The sequence below is a fragment of the Ornithodoros turicata genome, chromosome 6, assembly GCF_037126465.1.
Source record: "Ornithodoros turicata isolate Travis chromosome 6, ASM3712646v1, whole genome shotgun sequence".
Lineage (NCBI taxonomy): Eukaryota > Metazoa > Arthropoda > Arachnida > Ixodida > Argasidae > Ornithodoros > Ornithodoros turicata.
In genome coordinates, this window is record NC_088206.1 from 977,114 (window position 1) to 989,809 (window position 12,696).

General features: G+C 46.1%; 2 protein-coding genes and 1 long non-coding RNA gene across 3 annotated transcripts in view; 2 read left to right on the plus strand and 1 right to left on the minus strand.

Moving 5' to 3' along the window:
• The window catches only part of LOC135398771 (uncharacterized), a 98,272-nt gene that overhangs the window by 39,241 nt on the left and 46,335 nt on the right, over positions 1-12,696 (minus strand). The window contains exon 3 of the long non-coding RNA XR_010424135.1: positions 8,949-9,120. This is a non-coding gene — a long non-coding RNA (uncharacterized LOC135398771). The remainder of the gene's footprint in view (positions 1-8,948; positions 9,121-12,696) is intronic.
• On the plus strand, positions 56-3,757 carry LOC135398768 (uncharacterized). The gene is made up of 3 exons (XM_064630207.1): positions 56-516; positions 1,522-1,663; positions 3,016-3,757. Exons 1-3 carry the CDS (start codon positions 435-437, stop codon positions 3,236-3,238), a joined length of 447 nt encoding a protein of 148 aa, XP_064486277.1. The 5' UTR covers positions 56-434; the 3' UTR covers positions 3,239-3,757.
• LOC135398770 (uncharacterized) lies at positions 5,462-10,482 on the plus strand. Its single transcript, XM_064630208.1, has 3 exons — positions 5,462-5,738; positions 6,644-6,791; positions 10,208-10,482. The coding sequence occupies exons 1-3, from the start codon at positions 5,666-5,668 to the stop codon at positions 10,428-10,430; spliced, it is 444 nt and encodes a 147-aa protein (XP_064486278.1). The 5' UTR covers positions 5,462-5,665; the 3' UTR covers positions 10,431-10,482.

Sequence of the window (12,696 nt, forward strand, 5' to 3'; positions counted from 1 at the left end):
CAAGCAGTCTGTCCCAATTTAGCTTGGAGGGGAAGACCAACCAACGCCTTCGTTCCGTTTTCTCGCTGGTGGGACGATGCATCCTCCGCTTTCGTACAAGGCTCGCCTTCGTTCCTCCAAGGACGTCACAACCTGTTCCCGCGCAAAGCAGGGACAGGCTCGGCGTGTAGCTTCGGTCCTTCTTGCGTCACAGTGAGCAACCGTCGTGAAAATTGTGGCCACAGAGTGTGCAAAACGAGCGAGCGAGTTGACTTCCGCGTTGGTTGTGGCTGCGTTGTGATCTGTTGGCTGACTGCTACCTACCCTACCCATTCGCCGTGCACGGTTGTGAAAGAGTGGCACCCGGCTGTGGAGGCTTATTTTGGACGGATCGAGACGGGGGAAAACGTTTTCGCAAGCATTGCGCAAGTATATAGGCAGTCGTGTGTGTCATCATGGTGCGTGTAGTGTTCCTGGTGGCCCTGCTTTTGCCGTTGGTCACACTGTTTCCTCAAGCGGATGCTAGTAGTGGGGCAGGTAAACGGAGTTCTTTGCGTTATTGTGTGAATCGAACACATGGGCATACTGTCGTATACTAGTCTACCAGGACGCTCCTATACCTGTGTGCAGACGACAGACTTGTTTGAATTGGTGTTGCTCTGCATGGGCCTATCTCACGACGTTTGGGTGCGCTCCGAACCGTGTTCTGCAGCGCCATTTGTGGTCGTGTAGCCGGAGCTTTTTCCGTACACAGGCATGTATCGCTTACACTGCGGCTCTGAAAAATCGTGGCACAAGGATTTCCACAAAAGAGATGACGTTCCAGGTACGGTGGAAAGGCAGGGGACACGACCGTCTAGTAAGGGCGCTCTACGCTAGAGGAGGACAGTTGGCGCTGCGGTCGCCGGACGAAACTTTAGTGCAACAGGCCCATATAGTTGATGGACCGTAAAGCCAAAAGTGCCACCGTACTGCACCCACCCGGTCTCGTAAGGAACCATATTGCTCTGATCAAGAGCAAAGTCTTTTTGAGACTTGACTGATGCATCTTTCTCTTGCTCGACAATATTGCGTCTCTCCTGTGAGTGCGTCAAAGCTGAGCTTTGTCTCCGTTCAGTAAGGCTACGTTCAACGTGTAACCAATAGACGAGTTCAGAAAAACCCAGTGTTCTTGCGCACGCATTGCATCCTGATGGGTAACCTGCTGAATCCTTCGTCGTAGACAATGGACCGGTAGGGGAGAAATCGGAACAGTTTCTTCCATATAGTAAACTCCCACAATTCAAAGCGGCGCTAAGCACTCAGGGATTTTCTCAACTCGTCTATTCCTGAGCCAACAAACGTAAACCAACAATCGAGAAACACGCATGCTTTCCGTGACAAGAACTGGTATCGGCTTCGCTTAGTCTCGGAACATGTTATAGGGACGAGACCCCTGTCGAAACATTTTATTTGTGGCTATCGGGACCAGTCGTTGGACCCAACAGAAACTTTGTTTTCCAGTCCAACCTTTGCAGTAACACCCTTCATGTTGCTTTGCAGATCTGTTGAGGTACATGTCATGCTTCCAGAAGCTGGGCGAAGTCCGCGGTGCATGCGGCAAGAAGCATCAGGACTATAAAGACCATTCGAGATTTTTCTTCAATGACCCCCACAACAAGAAAGAGAAGAAGAGCATGTGCTGGTCAGTCTCCATAGCGTGACAGATGTCGTGTTAGAACGCTTCTTATTTTGCTGGAAGGGAATCGCCGCTGGTCTCGGTGGATCCGCATACTGCATGTATTCATATGTGCAAGATTCCAACTCATATCCGAGCTGAAATACGGTGTGAGACCCCCAGGTGAACGAAATTAATCAGCAGACCGCTGCTCAGGATCAAAGCCACAAATTTTCATCTTAATTATAAAATGTTTTAAGCCCAAAATTATATAGGCAATTTGACAATTATTTTCTTTCGAGTACCTCTACGCTCGTTTATGTTTTGTGTACGTTTATGTAGTCATGGTGAAACACCCCATGTCACTATCATTATCTTCCTTACATGTTCAACTACATGTTGAATTCCATTATCACCTCTATTCTTCTCTGGTCATCATCTCTTTTCTTTTTCTCATCATCTGTTTGTACTTTCTCTGTGTAAGTGCACTGCCAGTTTGACTTGGTCGAAACTCACATACCCATTTTTTCTTTACCACATCACATCATATCACATCCTCCTATCGCCGGCTGTGCTGTCTGAGGTTTTCCCTGGGTTCTCCGAATACTTTCCAGACGAATGTAGTTACCCCTGAAGTCGACCCAGGACGCATACTAACTCCCCCTGTCCCTCACTCCTTCCTGCTGTCCCCTCTCCATCTATCCACGTCTGTACGCCGCTCATAGCCACATTTGCTTCGCGGCGCTAACGGGCAATTAAAAATAAAAATAATTGAAAAGAAACTATCATTATATCTAAGTTGTTCTTGGTGTTGTGTGGTTGTCATTGTACATTTAAGGGTACATCAAAGCAGCAGACAGACAGATCACGTTGGCGGCATATTTTGACAGCGTTATTGCTTGTAAATCCATCACAAGTTATACATGTGAGAAGGAACGCTAACTTTTTTTTTTAATTTGCTAGTAAAATTGCGATAAAACGACACGGGGCGACGTCTGGTGGGAAATAATCCCCCATTTGTCGAGCAACAGTTGCCGACTGGCTTGTTGCTCCTGACGGTTACGTAGCCGGCACGTAGCCGACTTCTTTTGTTTTAGACACAGTGTTATGCGCATACAAAGTAGTTTTGTCTGCCGCCGTACATGACGAGCAATGCGCTGTTGGTGGCAAGTTGGACACAGTGTTGCCCGTAATTTTTTATTTTAATTTTCTGAAAGATTATGAACGCAATTGGGACAAAAATTGTTATGTAAAGAGCACTGAGGGCTGAGGAACAGATAAATTTGCTGATGTTGCAGCTCTACTGCTTTAGAGCACATGATAGATCTGTTTCACGTCAGTGTATTCCTCGCTGAAATGCATTCTGATTTCACTCGCAGCAAATACTCCAGTTACGTGAACTGTTACGTGAAGAATGCCCGCCACTACTGCGGCGACGGAGCCTCCAAGGTGGTGTCCAAGTTCATCGAGAAAAATGCTCAGAAAGCCGTCCGGGACACGTGCAAGAAGTTTGACGGTTCCAAATGTGCTGCCTGCTTCGGAAGCACAGCGTCCGCACTGGTGGTCATCACATTGGCCGCCATTTCGAGTTTGTTCCACTGACGAAAAACTGTTGACAACCAAGTTGAGAAAGAATAGACAGTTGACGAGCCAAGCCACGGAACCGATTCCTCCAAGTGGACCAGAAGAGTGGACACAAATGACGTCATGAGATTTCACTATCACTCGAGGCCGCCAACAAATGTGGAGCAACTATTACTATACATATATGGAGCCAATCGTCCAATTTGTATATCCCGTCAACGGATAAAGCGGGTATGTAACTCAACGTTGGAAAGATTCGGTAATGTGGCCATATTCGTGAATGCAACATTAAAAACTTGGCGTAACTGGCAAATGTCTGCCACGAAAACTGTGTAACAATTTCCGAACGGTCCTTTATATGGGCTGAAGTAAAGACCAGTCTCTTGACAGGACACGAGCGGACTCGTTAAAAATTACGTTTCTCGCAGCTACTGCCATAATTAGGTCTCACATGGGGTAAATGTGCACATAAATTCCCCGCTCGATCGTTTTCGTGTGTAGACTGCTTTTGAATGAGAATAAACTGTTTCGAGTGGTTTTGCCGTTTTGGGACGTTTGGCTCGGTTTCATAGTTTGGGCTCAGACACGAATCTCCAACCCTTTAGATTTCACGTTTAATGGACCTCTATAAATTTCAAAGTGAAGGTGATTGGACGCTACATGAGGAGTGGTCTTTGGATTGTTTCTGTAGTCTCAAAATGCGAGTCTCTCATTTCAGAGAGAATGTTAGTACATTAAGTGACCATCTCTGCAAGAACAAACGTCGTGTCCTTGTCTCGACTCTATGTAGCTAGCGCGGGTAGTTGAAATTATTATTTTCGGAAGAAACTACTTAAAGTAACTAATAGTCTGGTGAAGTGTACCCTGCAGCTGTGGCTAGAGTACTTCTGATATAGTAATCGCTGTCCAACGTTGTTTGTGGAACTAATATTCAGGGTTGGTGTCTAATGGACACCAATGGACTAATGGACACCAATGGAAGGGGGTTATTTTATTCATTATCGCTATCGTTATTTTATTCCCCCCATAAAGTAGAGTATCGCCTGTGGCGATGTAACGCGCCACTCTCCAAGGCCATAAATAAAGTTGTTGTTCGGGGTGCCAAATGGAAACTTGCTCCCACTGTAGAGCAAAAGTAGAGCGATATACTGCAAAATCCTTATTGTTCTCTAATTTTAGCGAAATTCGTGAGTTGAACAAATTGGCCAATTTTAAGGGCACGTTAAAATGTCCAGCAAGATTTCACAAAAAACATGCTGGAAATCCAAACTTTATGGTCTTCACAATTGGTTTTGCAGGTAAGCATTTCAACTGCTCTGCAGCAGAAGGCATGTGGAACGTCTCTTCTATGAAAGCTCAATCTCGGGCTTGTCACGAAGTAAGACAAGTTAGCCACCAATTTTAGCATCGGCGCGAAATTTAGCGGCCGCGATATGCGTCCTCTGCCCGACCGGAAATAAAGAGTTTTACCAACAACAGAGTCCCCTCCGAAAAAGACCATCAAACCCGTTTGCGAAAACAACAACGAAATCCACAGTTCTGCAGCATGGGCAAACACCAAGAAACAAACACCACACGACAATGGTGGTGCTTGCTTTCTACGGAGTTTGCCTACCTGCTGGCCTGCGTCTGCATGTACGCTATTTTGTCTGTAACGACACCCAGCCCAATATACCCACACGCTGGTCAGTGACTAAAATCCAAGGTTACAAGCCACATACAACTGCCACGTTTGGCCATGAAAAATACCGGCTGAGTGAGTGAGGAAGAAAGAGCAAATATGGGCGAGGGAAACTGAGAGTGATGCATACGAGAGAGAGAGAACAGGATAGGGTGAAAGAAAAGCATTCATTCAACAGCTTGGATTAAAAAAATATATAAAAGAAACGTCTTCTTCCGTTTGGACTCTTGGAGTTACCATGTAGACCGGAAACAACGGAAAGTACTGCTACCACAGCCAAGTTTGGCCCGTTCCGAATTCCGTCGATGGACTCACGGAATTTCCACAAGATCTGCGTGGAACGCCTTCTGTGGTCAAGTATACCGGCAAAACGCTACCGGTATTGCCTTTCAACAAGTTGCCGCCACGACAAACAAATAACCGGGCGGGTGCCAACCGTAATGTGCGGCCAACTAAAGCGTGCAAAGAAGACCCAACAGAAAGAGTCCACGAGTGAAAACAGTGATATCAGGCAGCGTTGTGTCAACCTCTCGTGCATTGATGTACTTGTACGTGCTTGTACCACGATAGGAAAACGAGAGGTCACGGTACAAGTAGAAGAGCACGTTCTATGACGACATTTTCGAACGACTTGGCATCCTACCAGTTCCAGTCCAAATTTAACGGCGCCGCCTACGGGATTCAACCTCGTAGCCCAGAACAGCCCTTTTGCTCAACCGTGTGGACGTACTTCCCGAACGTTTCATCAACGGATAGGAGTCAAGATGCGTCTCATCATCCTTACCCTGTTGCTTCTCTGTCCTGTGGGGTTCGGAGCCGATGACGGAGGATTTTCGTGTAATCAACATCTTTCGTGACTTCTCTGGTGTGACTTCTCTGGGCTGAATGCCGTTCAGAAATTCGGGGTGCGAGCTCTGGATGGAATTTTGCCCTCGATAAGTCGTACCCTTTCATTACTTTTTTGTGCCGGAAATGTGTATGGCCAGTGTTGTACGCCTTAGCGTGGCTAAATTTGGCGGCTACATTCTGGAGCAGTGGGTTTCACGGCTGATACTTTTTTTTTCGATGTTCAGTGAACGCAGTGCATGTTTTGTGCAGTGTCCCGGGATTTTATTGTCCTCAGGTAGGTTTCAGTCCCACACTTTCCTGGTACTTTCCAGCCCGAGGACTAACTTCGTCTTCAGCAGAAGGCTGCAGTGTGGAAAGGGAGAATCAGTGACGAAATAAAGATGGCGAGAAAATGCTCTCTGTGCCATAGTATCTTTCTTAGAAAGCTCTATATAGTTTCACTTCGACACTGGTTTTCCTCTGTCCAGCCAATGCGGTGTTCTTCATTGCAAGGACGAAGAAGCCTTGTTTCAACAGTGGTTTATCGAGAATCCCAAGCAAGAAGGGGGGGGGGGATTTATTACAGTTACGTCATAACAGTTCAACGTATTATTGACGGGTTGCCATTACAGATGTAATTACAGTTGCAATAAGGGTGCACAGGTAAAAAGGTTAGGGGGTGTCATTTTGGGGGGAGGGCAGGGATAAATCACTGCGTTCCGAGAACAGGTTGGCGCGTACCCCACTACGACGATAGGCACGGAATTTCGATTGTCCTGTAACGACGTGTTCATGACTCGTGAGTTGAAACCCCACTTTTCCTTCAATATGACACCACTGGATATTTATTTGGAAGACACAGTGTTCCTGCACAAGCACATCTGTATCTAACACGTTGGTCATTCACCCACCAGTGACAGACCTCTGGAAATTCCTTACCTGCTTCAGGAAACTGAGCGATGTGAACGGCGTCTGCTCCCAGAAGATGCAGGAATACAACCAAACCTCGGAGAAGTTTGTCAACACCCACGATCCAACACGGGACAAGAAAGGGGTTTGCTGGTACGATCCCATCTTTTTCTCTGTGCTACTTCGCGCAATAATTCTGGTACTTTCTTGAATTGAGATTCTGCGCACCAGAATGAAAACTGGCATTACTGACTACAGTCAACCCTCGATTTATGAACACCCTCGGTTCCCCGAAAAATCGTTCATAAATCGTGAGATTCATAAATCGAAAATTCCGTTCAGTGAGTACTATAGAGCAAATGGAACAGTATTTCCGAGTTGGGATTGTGTTTATAATGCAATATATTGTGTAATTTTGCTTTCGACCATGCCTTCTGCTGTGTCAATCTCAAATCTGTGTTAATCTCCGGGTGACAGCGGACACCTTATTCACCAATTGAGGTCAGGAACACGTGTGGAAAACCCCTTTGTTGTTCGGATTTCGAGGGGTTAAGAACCGAAGGTGCAATACCTGGAAAACGTTTTGTCTGTTCAGGCGTCATTCAAAAGACCACGAGTAATCCCTATGAAGGTTTTTGTTGGCCTCGGAAGGATCCGTTCATAAATTGAGGGCAAAAACGCTGGGCAACTCCTAGTTGGTTCCCAGAAATTCCAATCATTATTCGAATATCGAGGTTCATAAAACGAGGGAAAAATGCATGTAAAAAGTTTGGTTCCTCGTGCTAGTGTTCATAAAACGAGGTAATTCATAACTCGAAGGTTCATAAATCGAGGGTTGACTGTATATGCGTGACCATAGTTGCGTCAGCGGAGTGCATGCCCTCGCACTTGACTCCATTTCTGCTTTATCGCTTCCATACATACCCCTTGCTTACCCCCAGAACCCAACACATCGGTACAACGCAGAGCAGAACCAACTCCTGTTGATCCGGAACCCTACAAAACGTTTCCACATTTCTTCGGTCCGCGATTTCTGTCCCCGGTGCTAAATTTACGGTGACTTGAAAACGAGCACGCAAAAAAGAATGTCACCTACTGTAATGTTCTTGCGTAGGGTGGTCCGGCAATGCGGCCATCATTGAAGGTTGGGACGAGGTACAGTGCTACGAGATACACTGACACGGACATGTCCCTAGGTAACCCAGTCAGCTGTTTGTAAGTCCGTACACTAACTTTCGGTGCTAGTGTGCCACTCTCAGGAAGAAATGTACCGGAGCGTGTTCCGTAAACTTTTGTCCACGATGAGGAACTGCGAGACAGGATAAATGGGTTTAATAACAGTGACTGCTGGAATATGTCGATGTACAGGGTGTGTGCAGAAAAACGTGACCCGCATTTAGGCACGTAGCTTGTTGCCTACCTAACTAACGAACTTCCGGGGTCGCACGATGGCGCATTTATGCGTGCGAAATCTGTAGAAAAATTGTGGAAGCCATGCCCAGCTTAAAAAATAAACGGAACAACGAAAACTTGGGCTTTCGTGCATCAGAATAGGGCAACATGGTGGACAACAGGGTGTATGTGAAAGGGCAACACGGTGCACGTAGGAGAGTTGTGTTCAAGTACCGCTAGGGGAGCTATCGGTGCATAAATCGAAACGATGTCCCACATGGATGCTCATCGGCAGTACCCCTAGCGGTGCCTGCACATAACTCTCACGAGACTGAAATGCACTACCATGCACTGTCATGACCGCCCTATTCTAATGCATGGACGCCCATGTTTTCGCGCTCTGTTTATTTTTTTACACTGAGTATGGCTTCCAGGATTTTTTTGTAGCTTTCGCACGCATAAATACGCCGTCGTGCGCCACCGGAAGTTCCTCGGCTAAGTAGACAACGAGTTACATGTAAAAATGCGGGTCATGTTTTTCTGCACACACCCTGTAGATGGCCTAGTCGAGAGGAATCCTGGCATTGCGGAGATGGTGACAGATAGGAACAAAGGCTCCAACTTGAAATACCAAGACGTGAAACAGTGGGGGTCCAGCCAGATCGTTCTCGTCTGCCCCGGAATATCTTCTGTGCCGCCTCGATGCACGTATCGCTGCCGCTGACCCACGTAGCCGCAATGTCTCGTGGGCCCCACAACTGATATCAGATATCGCGAGCTAGGAGTGTGTTCGGGCACGTTATGCACACTTGGTCAACAAGTGAAATGAAAATTCTATTCAGGAGTGTATACATAGTGTGCTCGACCGTCACAACGCTGGCTGCTGGAACTACTACTTACTGTGGGACAAGCAGTTACCTTTGCGGATGTCTTGATGCCTCCTTGAGGGACAGACACCGTAGACAAGTCATTACAGAAAGGTGAATACAGGAAAGGCGCTGTCAAGTTCCCAAATGTCACCTGATAGGGGCCTTATCTCCATGGATTTTGCGTCTGCATTCAACCACCAGCGAAAACGGAGACGGTTGGTCTGCAAACAAAGAAAGCACGTGAAAATAAGTGTTTCTCAACGTAAATAAACGCGTACGCACACTGGAAAACGTTTAAAACTGAAAAATTCAAACTGATTTAACACAAAGAAGGTCATTGCATACTTAGTGTCGGTAGCCTTTTCGCCTTCAAACGTTGCTTTGTTCACTCGCCACTCATTAGAGTGTCTCTTAATGGTCAATTATTTCGTCATATTCCATTTGAAAACTTATTTCTTACCCATTCGTACACAGTTTGATGAGAGGTAAATAGAAATATATACCGCCCCGAAAGTGTGACGCGCAGCCGTCGGTGGTGCCCGAGCTCGCCGGAATCCAGCGACCACTAACTCTGTTCATATCCTAGTGGATTCTCTCCTGATCTGCGCCAAAAGACGAGCGTAGCTCTCAACTCCGTGCCAATTTACGTCGTTATCTGTCACGGACATGAAGTACGCACTGGAGACAATGTTCCACAACTTGTATCGTTCTGATTCGCTCATTCGGGAACGGAAGCCCTTGCCATTGTCCTCGAGGAAAGTGGTTCGTTCCCTTTCGGTCAGAGGCCAGTACTGGAGACTGGAATGGACAAACAATAGTGAATGCTCCCGAGAAGCACAAGGGGTTCAAAGCTATCCAAACCATGTGAAAGTAGCTACCTATAAAAGTTTACCCAACATTTCTCCCATCTCCCCAAAGGGATTTGCAAGTTTTTGCTTCTAACTTTGAATTGCAATGTTGAATCGGTCTGAAATTTACCACGATGAAGCGTACCAACTAGAGTTCCACGCACATGCATTGAGTACTTCGTGAGTGCAGCGCGCGCGCAGGCATGGGTAAACCTTCTGGTATACAGCTACCCTGAATTTCTCGCCTTCACGCCTGGGTCGCACTGGTCGTTGATGTATGAAAGTCCACGATCTACGACGTTCGATAGGGGGTGGGCACCGAGGCGTCCGGATACGCGAGACATACCTGTATACTAGTTCCACCGTTGTGTTTTTCATTCTGCGTAACATGTGTAAGTTGTAAGTTAGATCCAAGTGGATTCGCTACTTGAAAACGCTAACGCACGTCGTATTTTTGCAGCCAGCTCTCCAACTTGATGGACTGTTACACGGCAAACATACGTCAGAACTGCGGAGACGACGCATCCAAGTATGTGATCCACTATGTGGAGTCTATTACACGAGCCAAAGTCAGGGAGGCATGTTTGGAGTTCGATGGGAAGGTCTGTCGAAGTGGAGCCACATCGACGTCCTCATTAAGTCTCTTCTTACTCATTGTATCAGTTCTCTTCGTCATTATGTAACAGTTGAGCCCTGCAAAAAAGATGAAAGAAAGAAATATGCCTTTTGTTGTTCGGTGTTCGCTTTATTCGTTAATTAATACACCTTTTCAGACAGCCTGAAACCTCTGTCCCCCTCCTCTTTCTCCTCCTCCTCTGCCTCCTTTGTACAATGTTGGAATTTTTACTGAGCATCAGCGACCGATCTAGAGTATACCCGCAAGTGTAACCATAAAAAGGTAACAACAGATGCCTGGTAATGATATCACGAGGTGATGTTGCACGGCAGGAGACCCATGACGTGTTCTTAATTATTATTATTATTACATTTATTATTATTATTATCATTATCATTATTGAGAATTGGATGGGTGGAGCAACGAGCGCACACATATAATTATATATATACATACATATATTTTATTGTTATTATTATTATTATATGTATTTATATAACACGCGGTAATTTATTAGTAAGTTTTGTTATTCCCTCCCTTATGTAATGCCCTACTGTGGTGTTTTAAGGCATATATACATAAACAAATAAAAATAAATATGACCCGATATTCTGATGGATCTCGGAACGGATGAAAATCACCCGAGTGCCTTTTCTTTATATACTACTCAACCCTACACTCTTAAAACAAAGCTTCACCACATAGCACGCTGAAGGCCAACCAATGTACTCTTGATTTGTGGAAAGCGCGGGGCGTACGCCTCCTGTTTTCAACGAATCAGGAGAGAGAACTCGGGATGATGGCTGGCTAGCTAGGAGCATGCTATGTGGTCAACTTCGGTGAAGCAAGGATGATGACGAGATGGGCGATTCACCGCCGCTGAGGCGGTACACTACCCTATTGCGCATTGGGAGCGGATGAGGAGATAACAGAGCCGCAAAGCAGGATCTGCAATCCCATTTACAAAGTCAGATGCCAAGAGCTTTCTCCGTAAAAGTACAGAAAGAAGATCCCGCACAATATGGAAACAGACAATGAGACCAAAGGACTACCTTGCATTCATCGACCCTGAATCAGACAGCATAATTCCAAATGGAATTGAATGATCAGTCAAAACAGCCATACATCGCACACGACTTGGAGCGCAGTACACAGGAACTACAAGGCACCAGCTAAGGCTCTGCGACTCAAACGTTTGCAGACGATGTCAAGTCCCAGAGGATACACACCACATAATTAACACAATTATGCACTGCCCAGAATATAGTCAAGCCAGACTTCAACTCCAACAGACTCTAGGTGGCGGCGCTGGGCAACAGGCATTTCTCCTTTTGCAAGATTACCGGAAGATGGCTCACAAAGCACATAGCGGTATAAAAGACGACTTCTAAATGTCATATCCCTCCAGCTGAGGCACCCTTAGGGCAGCCATTAGTCCCAAAATACCATAACCCAGTTAAACTTACCTTACCCCGTCAGGAAAATGTTTGTCCAAATTTTTTCTTTGTAGACTTCTGCCAGGCATCTTGCATCTTTTTCCAAAAAGAGGAACCTGGACTACAGTTCTTCATATGGGGCCAACAGTTGATCAAGAGAAGTTAGAAACTAATCCACTGCCGGGAGCAAGTTCTTTATGCGGAACTCATGCGCGGAACTACAGTTCCGTAGCCCATGGCGTCATGCGCACACTGCATTGTCGATTGCACTTTCTTACTGCAATAACTTCCCTCTTTCCAGTTAAGTTCTCATCAACCGGGCGGTAGTGGTCGAATGTTTCATTTCGAATTTCATGTTTTGCGGCAATACCCTTTGAGTGATCTCGAGAGGAAACTGCGCTGTTCATGTCGATCGTTGGATTTTGTAATGTTTTGCCTATAACTCTGTCTAAAATATTGTCCCAAAACGCGGTGTAACTTCCTGTTTCAAGTCTAGACATTGTGTCAGTGAAACCGCCGTATTTAAATCGCACTGTAGTCATTTCATCTCGACCGTTAGCCCAGCGCTTTGAAGAAAAAAAGAAGAAGAAAAAACAGAGGCCCACACTAAGGCTCCCACAGCATTCGCTCTGCAGCACCAGCGGGTGCCGGTGATTGTTTTGGTACTGGAATCGGCTACTTTTCTGAGCAATATCCGGAAACCATTGTGGTGAGGTCACGTGTTCACCTCCTTGTGCCTATATGCTTGAATGCTGTAAAGAACCCGAATACGTGACCGAGGAAATCGATAAGAACAAGAGCAGCGGGGCAGCACTTGGCAGCTGATTTTGCCACCAGATTCATGGGGTACTTTGAATAAGAAACCCACGCGACCAGATGATTTTTCTACCGTACTAT

What these genes read in the sequence shown, in the direction of transcription:
- LOC135398768 (XM_064630207.1), top strand. Translation starts at nt 435, where the DNA reads ATGGTGCGTGTAGTGTTCCTGGTGGCCCTGCTTTTGCCGTTGGTCACA. An exon ending in GGATGCTAGTAGTGGGGCAG is followed by an intron (nt 517 to 1,521) that starts GTAAACGGAGTT and finishes GTTGCTTTGCAG; the next exon opens with ATCTGTTGAGGTACATGTCA. An exon ending in GAGAAGAAGAGCATGTGCTG is followed by an intron (nt 1,664 to 3,015) that starts GTCAGTCTCCAT and finishes TTTCACTCGCAG; the next exon opens with CAAATACTCCAGTTACGTGA.
- LOC135398770 (XM_064630208.1), top strand. Translation starts at nt 5,666, where the DNA reads ATGCGTCTCATCATCCTTACCCTGTTGCTTCTCTGTCCTGTGGGGTTC. An exon ending in CGATGACGGAGGATTTTCGT is followed by an intron (nt 5,739 to 6,643) that starts GTAATCAACATC and finishes TTCACCCACCAG; the next exon opens with TGACAGACCTCTGGAAATTC. An exon ending in GACAAGAAAGGGGTTTGCTG is followed by an intron (nt 6,792 to 10,207) that starts GTACGATCCCAT and finishes GTATTTTTGCAG; the next exon opens with CCAGCTCTCCAACTTGATGG.